The 12,563-nt window shown below is 36.6% G+C and overlaps 1 protein-coding gene across 1 annotated transcript; it reads left to right on the top strand.

Annotated features, from left to right (window-relative positions):
* On the top strand, positions 10,154 to 12,039 carry LOC109234400 (uncharacterized protein At5g48480-like). The gene is made up of 2 exons (XM_019400380.1): positions 10,154 to 10,551; positions 11,551 to 12,039. Exons 1-2 carry the CDS (start codon positions 10,262 to 10,264, stop codon positions 11,759 to 11,761), a joined length of 501 nt encoding a protein of 166 aa, XP_019255925.1. The 5' UTR covers positions 10,154 to 10,261; the 3' UTR covers positions 11,762 to 12,039.

Raw genomic sequence — 12,563 nt, 5'->3', positions numbered from 1 at the left:
TTTCCCCCTCCATTTCATTAATTTGACTTTCTTATATGCCACAGAATTTATCATCCAAACATACCTCATCAACAACTCCTGTAGGAAACTTCCACACACCGGTTCCACGGAATCGTCCGTTCTTTTCTTGGACAACTAGCACCTAAGATTTTAAAGAAATTATTACTACAAGTACTCGAATAACTAACATGTACTAACCACATATATAGCCAGATAGATACTATTACGTACAGAAATAAATGTAAACTGAATACTATCAGTATTATGTTTTATAATTTAAAATAGGTAAAATGGCTATTTAAATGATAGCCCAATTTCATTCCAATTATAGCCTGAAATTGAGCCCAAATTAGACTCAATTTCCCAACCCAATTGCAACTCAAACCCAACCCCCTAACCCAATTTAATGACCCAACCCGGACTCCCCACCTAACCTATTTAATCCCAGTCGTTGATCGTTTAGATCAACGGCTCCCATTACCCCTTTCCTTTTTTAACCCAAACGACCCCTTTACCCTACCTCATTCCTCACCAACGCCGCCTCTAAATCCCTCTTCTCTCTCAACTCTCTCTGAAACTCTTACAAACCCTAGCCGCCGCCATTACACCCTAATCCACCCTAAGCCCTGCCTAATCCATGGCCCCTCGTGGTGACTTGAGACGTGTAGGGACCTCCTAGGGCTCCTGGGTGTTTGTTCTTGTGGTTTCACGGTCAGACCTTGAGGGAGTCTGGTCCAGTCCTTGTTCGATTTCAGTTCGTGGCTCTTCTCCGGTCATCCTTGACCTTTCTCTGGCCAGCCATGGTCATTCGAGTCAGATCCTTGACTCCCCTGGTTAGATCGGTAACTTTCAGGGCCTTTCTCACCTTTTCTTGGTTTTTCGAAACCCTAATCTTTAAGATCTCTCAACTTTCTTTCAGATCTTCTTTAGATCTGTACTTGCTATAACTTTCTTAAGTATTTCTCGAAGGTTCTTTAACCTGCTTTCAAAAACGACTCTTCACTTTTTTTTTCGATTAGGGTTTTCCTTTAATTTATTTCAAAAAAAAATCTCTTCTCTGATTTTAACGTGTTTCTGCTATGTTTTGTTCATGTTGTTCTTCCATCTGAGTTAGCATGTTAAAACCCTAATTTCTTTTGGGTCTCAATCGAGTTCCGAAGCTGTTTATTAGATGTGTGCTTGTTTGTTTAAATTCTTACTTGACTTGTCTGTTTACCATCTTTTGAACTTGATTGTTGTTGAAAACCCTAGGTCTTTGGGTCTGAAATTGTTTGTTTGAACACTTGACTCGATTGAAAGTTCTTGTTCCAGACCCTCTTTTCTTTATGTGACTTATCTGATTTTTACTATCTTTCAACTCGACCATGGCTGAAACCTTAACTTTTCAAAAGGTTTCCTCACCCGTTACTATGAGACCTTTACTTGTTTGACTCTCTTCTTCACTTTGGCTATATGTGTGAGCCCTGACTATTTATTGAATCCTATGTTTATTGCTACTATTATTGCATGTTGTTTCTTCTGCCAATGTGCTTGGCCTCGCTTGTCTAATGTCTTCCGTTCACTCTGTTTATATACTAAAGTGCAGAAGCGTGTTTCTTCTTTGATTGACCCTAATCGTGTGATTGATTCTTTTCCCTTTACTGAAATATTTACCTTGCTGAATCCTTTCCAAAAATAAGCATATTTTCGTACTCAGACTTGATTATTCACTGCATATTTTTACTACTCCTTTTATGGCAATAATCAGTCTGTCTCTAAACTGATTTCTTTCCTTATTTGAATCTGTTACTACCCGTTAAACGGTGATTCCTTAATTAAAGGGAATCACTTGTATAATTGATTCTGACTGTTGATGGTTTCCATGTTTGTATTTAAACTTTACTTATTACCCCTCCTTCACTCGTTTTCAAAAAAACTATAAATACCCTGCACCCCTCTCCTTTCAAACGGACGAACGAACCACTTGAGTTCAGAACACACACTTCACTCAAAACTCTCTCTCTTTTCTCTGTTACTAGTGTTGCTGCCTTGTCTAGCCGGCTGAAAGCCAAGGCTACGCTGTGGAAATTTGCTTACTTTTCTTTCTGCATTTGCTTCTTTACTGGTATGTTCTAATTAATCTTCAAGCATCAAAACACAACGTGTTTTCTTTACTATTGCCTTCACTCTTGCCTGTTTCCTGCTTGTGTTTAATTAAGTTTCATTCCTAAAGCATGCTGTAAATCAATGTGTTCCTTTATGTATAAATACTTTGTCAGTCATTTGATTATGTGATTATGCCTTATGAATCCCAAACCCCCATATCCCATATGTGTTTGTATTCTCTAGTTGGTTTGAGGGCATGTCAGCATTAGACATTGCTGTGCATGACCCAAACCTGACCCTCCCTGGGGTCATATGCTTCATATCCCCTCTATGTGTTGTGTTCTCTGGCTGGTTTATGGGCATGCCAGCCTATCTATTGTTGTGCATGCCCAAACCTGACCCCTTCCTAAGGTCATATGCTCCCTGCAATGAATTCCCAAACCCCTGACCCCTTTGTATAAAAATGCTGATTCTGTGTAGTGTTAGCTTTACTACTACTATTTTTCAATCACCCTTACCCCTCTCTATTCTCCACTCAGTTTTAAAACTCTGTTTCTGCACTTCAATTATACTCTTAGACTTAGGTTCTGCCCTTCTTGTGTGAGCCTTGCCTTGGGACCCATGAGCTCCCTCTGAACTTGGACACATAAGGGCTGGCCCTTCCACACTACACTCATCTCTATCTGGTTATGCAAACTTGGGTGTAAGTACTGCCCGGGGTCCCTTGAGACCCTTAGGGAACTTTGACACACTCAAGTCTGAGAAAGGCTTTGAAACAAATGGCATTTGAGGTGGTTTATTCCATAACTCAGAGAGGAAGTCAAGAATCAGGCTTCCTCTGGTTGTAACCCCTTCTTTTACACTTTTCTGATGTAATTCATTATTTGGTCTGTAATAAGCTATAATAAACATTGGGGTTGGCTAGTGGAAAGCGCTGGGTAATTATGCATGCTTAACTATTAGAAGGGTAGAGAACATGCCTATAGGACCTGTTTTCTGTGTGATTAATTCAGCATTTAGATAATATGCCTATAGGACCTTTTTTAGTATGCATGTTTAACTCTGCATTTAGAGAACCTGTCTATAGGACCTGTTTTAAATTCTCCATTTAAATAACATGCCTATAGGATTTGTCTTAAATTCTGCATGTTTATTACCACACTTAGACACCAGGTTCTTAGGATCCAATTGGTTATAATTCGGCATCATGTCCAATAGATTAAAATCAGTACCTTTTCATAGAAATCATGCCTATAGGAATTTCAAGCAAATCCTATCTGCTTCGTTTCACGTTCAACTAGATATCATGTCTATAGGAATTAAATTAGCAATAATAGATATCAATGTCTATAGAATCTGAAACCAGTCTAGTCTAAAATCAGTTCAACTCATACTGTTCTGAACTAATTTTTAAAACAACTCTCTCTCTTCTTATTAATACGGTTTAGAAAGCATGTCTGTAGGATCTCAAATCATTTATTTTAGAATTGTTACTGCTTTGCCACATTCTTAATCAGTAATAGATATCGTGTTTATAGGATCTCACCCAAACACTTAGGCAAGCCTTAAGTGACAACAAATAAAACTAAACCCGCCTTTGTTAATTAGTAACTGCTACAACCAGCAGGCAGGCCTGATTCAGACTTCTTATCTGAGTTATGTAATAAACTGGTCTGCCTCTACAATTAAAACTCCCCTTGCCTTAGTACTTTAGATTCAGACCCTGACTGTGTTTAAGTCATGCTATTTATGTGCTTTGCTTGAGGAGGTATACATGAGCCTTTTAGTCGTTTACATGTTTCCCCCTTATGTGCAGTCTTATGTGTTTTTGTATGTCGCCTTAGCCTTTTCACCTTTTGAAACCTAAAAGTTAGCCTAATATCCCTCCCCTTTAGGAATAGTAGTCCTCAGTTCCTCCGAGACTGATAGGAATGGGACGGGTAATGGCATGCAATAGTGGTCAACACCAATCCGCGCTTTAATACCTCGACGGGGTGGGAAGGGTAGATATGAATATGATGACCGGTGCTCTAATACCACGTGTAGCCCCTCTTTTGAGGAGTGATTACCGGGTATTGCATTGATGTGATCCATATTATAAATAAACCTAGGACCCCTTTCTTTTTTATTTGCCACTTCTTTTCAAAATCCGCCTTTTAATAATTGCTCTTTCAAACTTTTTTGTGTATTTAAAATTCCCTCTTATTTGAGCCCTGTTTGTTTACTTGTTAATTTCACAAATTCACAAAAACTACCTAGCGGGGAACCACACTAGTGGATCCTGAGGGGTGCCTAACACCTTCCCCTTAGGATAATTTCAAGCCCTTACCCTATCTCTGGTTATCAAACAAACTTAGAAGTGAACCTTATAGGTGTCCTAATGCACCTTAAATCATTAGGTGGCGACTCTTCAAATGCAAAACCCAGTTCCCAAAAGGAATGAGTTGTCCTATGCCCAAAATGTCATAAACCGATTTTTCGATGCAAAGAGGGAAAAGGGGGGCGCGACAAGTAGTTTCCAAGGCTTTAAGTTTCATCCATAACCTCTCCCTGTTCTTTATGTTGTGTAAGCCATAGACAGCCGTAAATGTGAAAGCTATATTAAGAGCAAATATTCTCACTGTTCCATGCACTATTTGAGGGTCCATATCCAGCATTGTGAATCCAACATATTTAGGATCCCGGAGTACCCATATCCTCCCTTTTGTGATTGTACTGGCATTTGAAATCCAGTTCCAATTAGGAGCTTTTTTTTGTATTATCTTCCCTTCTTTATGTTGTTGTACTCTATGTTCTACTATAGCAACGAAATTAACTTTATTCTCCCTCATAAACACCTTCATCTCCTTGTGCTTATATGTTTTATTTATGCATCTCACATTCCACGTCACCAAATTTAACATTGATTATGATAGAAGTTGGTATCCCCTGTCCCACCAGTGTAGCTGCATTGTCCCCTAGAATCCCCTCTCTTTTGTATCTAATACTCATATTGATCATTCGACCTCAGTAATGGGTTAAATCCATTTACTCATAGTGCTTATCTCAGGTTGCTTTTCTAGGTTGGTAGTAGTGGGATCAACCTTATTTTGTTGCACACCCTGGTTACCTGTGGCATCATTCTTCCTCCACACTTGTTTCACTTTCGACACTTTACCTCTAGTTTGTTGTACAGGAGGTCGCTGGGCTTTCACTTCACTACAGGAGTGCCCTACTTGCAAGCATTTTCCACAGAATTCTGGCTCCCATTCATAAGCAATTTCTTGCTCCAATTGATTCCCTTTTGGATCAAGCACCAGTATACATTTAAGCAATTCCTTTGTGATATCCATCTCTATAAGGACCTTGGCATATGGTATGCGAGTAGTATTTGTAGTGCAATCATCAGCATACAATGGCGTACCCAACCCACTACTAATTTTACTTAAGGATCTTTTGTTCCAGCACTATATTGGCAGGTTAGGAAACTTTACCCACAGCGGAATCGTCTTTAGAACTTCATTCTTAAAATTAAAATCAGTAGCCCAATGCTTCATTATCACAGGCCTATTGTTGATCATATTAGGTCCAGATAATAGTACCTCATCTGTCTCCTCTATGTTATTGAATCTGATCGCAAAATAGTCCTCATTATGGTAGAAGATTTGAGCCTTTGTAGTGAATTTCCAATGTGCCTTCAGAAACCTTTCAACAGCCCCTATCATAGGAGAGTACCCAATCACATAGAGGATAATTGATTGCTTCCATTTCACCGTTCCCTCATCAATGTCTTCCTGCTCTAATTGCACAATTTTCTTCACCTCTTGTATAATTCGAGCTATGTACTCGAGATTCATCCCTTTAGCTGCTAGCTTATTACCCGTTACAACATTTTCCCAGAATATCACTTGTGCTTTCTCCCCTTACCCTTTTGGCGAGGTTGCTTTGGTATGAACCCCTAGGGAATCATCTCCATTTTGCTGCTTACCCGCTTCATCACCTATCCCTCTAATCCCATTAAATGTTGAATTATTATGATTCCCTAGTGCTGGTGTCGCCCCTACGGTACTGGTGGGGGGTAACAGATGTTTGAACCATCACTTTGTTCAATTGCCCCTCAATTAGTTCCTTAGGACTGCTTATCACCTCTGTTGTTGCTGAGCTACTCCCTAATTCATCAATTCCCTTCCCCGCCGGTGTAGCCATTGTTACCCTGTTTGAATTACCTCCACTCGTCGGTGTTCCAGCAGATTTGATACCTAAATTGGGGTCCTCTTTTGGTGATTTCCCCATCCCCGATTCTTTGTTAAGCTCCTCCGGTAGTTTTAGGTCAGTCAATAGTACCCTGTTGATGTGTTTCTGTGGTCTTCCCCGCCCCATTCCGGCAAAAGCGCATGTTAAGAGACTCACCCTAACTTGCGCCGAGAGAGAATAGAGAGAGAATTATTACTACTGCAACTTTACAAATTTACATGAGCACTTTTTATCCGCCCGATAGGGTGGGATGGTGGGGGAAAAAATCAAATATAACAAATTTGTCGGTGGTTTTTTCAAATCTTTTGTTTAATTATATATAAATTTTTGCTTAAAAGCAAGTGTATCAACCCTAACCTCAAGGATCATTACATAAGCAAAAAAGTACAACAACAATAACAAACTCAGTATAATCACACAAGTAGGGTCTGAGGAGGGTAATGTATAGCAGACCTTACCCCTATCTTATGAATGTAGAGAGTCTATCTCCGATAGATCATCGGCTCAAGGAATAATGAAAATATAAGAACAAACAAATAGCAACAACAAAGTAATAAGGTAATAGAAACGTATGCCACAACATGTAATAATAAAGAACTAGGAATAAGAAAAAACAAGAATAATATTACTGGTAAGCCTAGGAGAAACTCACGACTACTTGTCAACCTTCAATCCTAATTCTTGAACCCCACACCTTCCTATCAAGGGTCATGTCCTCGGTAAGCTAAAGCAGTGACATGTCCTACCTAATCATCTCACTCCAGTACTTTTTTGGCCTACCCCTAGCCTTCCTCATATCCTATATAGTAACCCTCTCACACCTCCTAATCAGGGCATCTATGTCTCTCATCTTCACATGCCCGAACCATCTCAACCTTGATTTCCGCAATTTATCCTTTATAGAGACCACTCCCACCACGTCCTTAATAACTTCCTTCATAATCTTATCTTTCCTAGTATGCCCACACATCTAGCTCAACATTCTCATTTCAACTATATTCATCTTCTGGATATGAGACTTCTTGGCGGGCTAACACTCAGCCCCGTACAATATAGTCGGTTTAACCACCATTCTGTAGAACTTGCCCTTAAGTCTTGGTGGCACATTCTTATTACACAAAACTCCAAAAGCAAGCCTCCATTTCATTAATCTCGCTCCAATACGACGATTAATTTCAACTAAAGTAGAATTGTAGTGGTTCTTAACGAAATGAAGTGCAAAATTACAAGTAATTAGATCTAAAGTACAACTCTAAATTAACAAACTAAGAGCTCGTTTGGACATAGGATTTTTTTTCTTTTTTTCTTTTTGAAAAATTTTCACTTTTTTCGAAATCAGTGTTTGACCATAAAAATTCCAATTTTCAGTTGAAGATGAAATTTGGAATTTTCGAAAATTTGAAAAATTCCAAAAAACTCTTTTTCAAAGTTTTCACTCAGATCATTCATAAAACTTCAAAAACAACCAAAAATTATATTCATGTCCAAACACAACTCCAATTTTCAAATACCATTTTCACTTGAAAAAAATTTTTACTTTTTTTTTTTGAAATTTTACAATTATTATGTCCAAACGCCCATTAAGTCACGGCTATACCGCCTCGCGATAGTGAACTTTGACCATGATTTAACAATGATTTTAGGATAGGAAGAATGGGGAAAACCCAGGAGATTGATAGAGATGAAGCAAAATTTCAACTTTATGGGTTTTGAATTATAGAATAAAAAATTTATACAAATAAATTAATATGTGTATATATTAATAAACTTTTAACACAATACACTATTTTACCAAAAGCCACTGGTTTGGCAGACCGAACCCGTATAAAATGTAAAGGAAGCATAATAAATTTTAACGTGTAATACTAAGTTCATTATTATTTTTACTAGATTATCAACTACAACATTTATGTAGAGATTTATTTATAATTACCTAATAAATATTATGATTCTGCAAAGAAGAAAAATATACTCCTAATATATTATTGATTTTATTTTATTTTCCATTTAGAGCGAAAAATTTGATTTTCTTCCCATCTTTTGCATAAAGTGAGGATTTTGACGAACATGCTTATTTTTTTTGCTTAAGAAGGGAAACAAAAATGTGCAGGGGCAATAACAATGCACGCTGATTTTCTGTTAACTGTCACGTGATATCTTCTGTACGTAGCAAATCAGCTAAAGGCCCAATCCCAAAAGTGAGACAAAGCAAATCCCGTCCCGAAAAAAGACAAAAAGAAACAGTAAATTACTGACTGACACTTAAATATTCCCATTTAATTCTCTTCACGCAAAAATGCAACAGAGAGTGGCAGTTTCGCAAATTTACTTACAACTGAGGGTTAACTTGATGTCTTTAGTACTCCGCTTTTATAATTTCTGTAAAGCACAAAACGTTTCAATGGAAAAGAAGGAGAAAATCTTGCTTTCAGTCACTCAATTATTGATAAATTTCGATTAGGGTCCTTTGATATCTAATTTAAGCATATTAAGCCTTTAATTATTTTGAATGTCCACTTTTGACTCCTTGCTTGTGAATTTACGCAAACTTAGTGGTTAAACTAATAACTAAACAATTCCTCCCTCCGTTTCAATTATGTGAACCTGTTTGACTGGGCACGACGTTTAAGAAAAAAATGAAGACTTTTGGAATTTGTGGTCCTAAACAAGTCCAAATGGGGCCCAGAGTATTTGTGTGGTTATAAAAGTTTTTCATTAAGGGTAGAGTTGTAAGTTTAAGCTAAATTGTTACCAAATTTAGAAAGGGTTCATTCTTTTTGAAACAGACCAAAAAGGAAATAGGTTCACATAAACTGGAACAGAGTGTCATAAATCCTAATATACCCAGTTCAATTAATATGATTTATTTTTTCATGTTGAGATGTTGAAAAAAATATCCGACATATTCAACTTTTAAGAAAATTAATGTCATCAAACTCTTGGCTTGGCAAGGTTATCGGAGAGGTTCCACGTAGTGGAGTGAAGAATTATCATGAGTTGTGACTAATGTTAATGGCAAGAATGCAATGAAAGACTAGTTCTGCACTGCAATATTTATATTAACTGGTAAAATGAAATAATATGAGAGTTTTTCAAACTAACAAACAAAGTACCAAAGTGCTCACAAGATTGACAGTGCAAGAATTCGCATATAGAAGATGTTTGAGGCCAGAGATAGCGGGGAGATTAATGATTTGAATTTTATTCTTAGAATCATGTGATACTGAGAAAGTGGTTATATGATGACTTTCGATTTTTATTACTTGGGACTTCTGTACAAGTTCAATTTTTAGTTGTATATATTACTGAGTTGGTAAATAAAATTTATGTTAGGTACGAAAAAAAGGTCATCAAACTATTCAAATTCTAATATTCGATCTGATATTTGCTCTATAAAACTATTAATCCTGTTATTATTTTATCTAATTCTGAGAGCACAGTATTTCTTCATGTGTTTCAATGTATATAACACCCTTTCCATGTTGAAAAGTTAAAAAATTCACATCATCATTTAAATTTCACTTTATATAATACATAATCAAATTAATAGCTTCGATTTCATATCAAATCAAAAACCCTTCTCATAAAAAATGAGGTGGAGGGACTATAAAAATTGGATCTAACATAACATAATTTCTATATAAAGGGATCAAATACATATTTTAAGTAACTTAACATGCCGAATGTGTTCAGTGGAGTATTATTGCAAAGAACAAAACAAAAATGCATCAATTACCAAAGGACTAAAACTGCAATTATCCAAAGAACACACAAAACGTTTCCGATTTTCCACTTCCTATAAATAGCCCAACAACCCAGCGGTGTTGCTCTACTTTTATCCAATTCATTTTGCATTTCTGCTTTCTCTCTCTAACTGTTCTTCTTCTTCTCCATTTCTCTTTCTTCTGTACGTCTCTTTTTCTCTCTCCTAGGGTTTGTAGCAATGGCGCAAGAAGAAGCACAGAACGGAGGAGCTGATCAGAAGGAAGCAACTAAGACCGCCGTCGCAGCGGTCACTTTCACGGCGGTGAAGCCACAGCTGTTCGTGGAGGCACCGAAGGCAAACGACGCCGTACAGTTCTACAAAGCTGCTTTCGGTGCTGAGGAAGTGACACGTGTCAACCAGAAAAGGAAGGCGGAGCAGGAGATACCACTCCTCTCCTCCGTTGAGCTCAAGCTTGGTTCCTCTTCCTTCCTTGTCTCTGACCTTCCTGACGATGACTCTTCTGCTCCGTACGTATTTCTATTTTTTTATTTATTTTTTGCGTATTTTTGCATGTTTTCGACTTGCTTTCTCATGTTCCTAAAAACCTTCCGATCTGTGATGTAAAAAGCTATTTATTGAGTTTCTTAAATGACATTTGGAAAAAAAATTTAGAAAATTAAATTATTGTAGATGTTTTGAAGAACAATAGGCGTGTTGAAATTTTTATGAGTGCTTTCCAGAAAGTTTGTTTGACAAAAAGTTATACTGTAACTAGTTTTTCTCTTGAAATTTTTTAAAAATGTTCTCGCAAGTAAAACGCCACTTCAGTGTTCTGTTGACTATTTGTATGAGTCATTATTAGGTGTATTCGTTCTGTGTTTTACGTTTTGTACCTGCTTTTATGATTTGAGAAGTGGCTAATCCGAGATACTTTTGTATGCTTTTGAATATGAGAAGTTTTTCTAAGCTTTAAATATTTTGAAGAAACACGAGGTTAAAGAAAAATTATTTAAATAATTTTTGTGGAAAAATAATCGAAAATTTTATATTCCTAATAGTTTCTCTTAAATAAAATGTCAACAAGTATTAAGATACAAACGCCATGTTAGCAATTCTATCAACTTGTGTTTTTGATGATGTAGAGGTGTATTTGCTGCGTGTTTTACGTTTTTAAGCTAAGTTTGTTTGTTGGGATGTTCCTGATGCGAGATGATATGTTGTATGCTTTTGGATACGAAAATTTATACTTTGCTGTAGATATTTTTGAAGATCCTTCAACATTCGTGGTAATTATTTTGAAAAGAACTTTGGAAATAATGTTTTGAGGAAAAAACGTTTAACAAATTTTTACAAAAAATGTCTTGCGATCTGTCTACTTGTGTATTTACTGACCAATATTCAGGTGTATTTGCTCTTTGTATAATATTTTATGTGTTTACACACTACATAAAATTACTTTAAATTAAGTCACCATTTTATATAATATTGATTGTTTTCAAGCAATTTTCAATTTGCTCTCTGGTCAGTGTCAAGGCTGCTACTACTGGATGTGTTTTCTGCTTGGAGACTGAGGATGTGGAAGCTGCTGTAGCCAAAGCTGTCTCTGCTGGCGCTGTTTCTGAGGGCGAAATAGCCGAAGGTGATGGTGCTGCTTATTGCGGTGGGCGTGTGGGAAAGTTGAAGGATCCTTATGGAAATATCTGGATGATTTGCTCTCCTGTGAAAAAAGCCGAGTAAATGCAATGCCCCAAAGTCCTTAAATCGGTCTCTTTTGCCACTTACGCTGCTGCTTAGTCTTGTTCAGTACTACTTTTGCTTTATGTCTTTAATGAAATCCGGTTTTCTAGGAGAAACTTTGATATAACTCTAGCTAGGTGTTAATGGAGGGGTTCAGTTTGACAGTTTGGTAAATTGTTGATTTTGAACATTGAACTTTTATTTGTAGTTTATCTGACATCTTCCTTCTAGTAGATGATTTCTGCTTGTTACTGATTAATTACAGTATTATTGTTGGATGCTTGCTCTGTTTTGTCTATTCAAAATGTCCCATTGCCTCGTTAGCCATAAATTAGGCCTCTTGAAACTTGAGAAAGCTAAGCAATGATAATTTATCATACTTCGATAACTTTTTTTTTTTGTTTCTTCTGGCTATAACATTCTCTTTAAAGAACCCGCATGGATTGAAAATATTTTAGTATGATTTGAACATATTTTAAGATTTTCTTATAAATTTTGTAGCCTTTGTTCAAGTGGAAATTATGTTCAAATGCAATTCGAAGACATTCTTTACATTTTCAACGAAATATGTCTATGCACATTGTTTTGCTTGTACTATTGAAACTTAGTGGGCGGTTGGACATAAGAATTGTAAAACTTCAAAAAAAGGGTGAATTTTTTTTCTTCAAGTGAATGGTATTTGAATTTGAGTTGTGTTTGGACATGAATATAATTTTGGGTTGTTTCTTATTTTGTGAGTGATTTGAGTGAAAATTTTGATAAATAGGTTTTTAAAGTTTTTCAAATTTTCGAAAATTTTCAA

Source organism: Nicotiana attenuata, chromosome 11 (assembly GCF_001879085.1).
Source record: "Nicotiana attenuata strain UT chromosome 11, NIATTr2, whole genome shotgun sequence".
Taxonomy (NCBI): domain Eukaryota; kingdom Viridiplantae; phylum Streptophyta; class Magnoliopsida; order Solanales; family Solanaceae; genus Nicotiana; species Nicotiana attenuata.
Note: the sequence above shows the minus strand (reverse complement) of the source record. Positions and strands in the feature narration are given on the sequence as shown.

Bases quoted from the DNA above. Each gene is read 5' to 3' on its own strand.
- LOC109234400 (XM_019400380.1), top strand. From the start codon at position 10,262: ATGGCGCAAGAAGAAGCACAGAACGGAGGAGCTGATCAGAAGGAAGCA. The intron at 10,552-11,550 runs GTACGTATTTCT...CTCTCTGGTCAG, and splicing joins GACGATGACTCTTCTGCTCC to TGTCAAGGCTGCTACTACTG.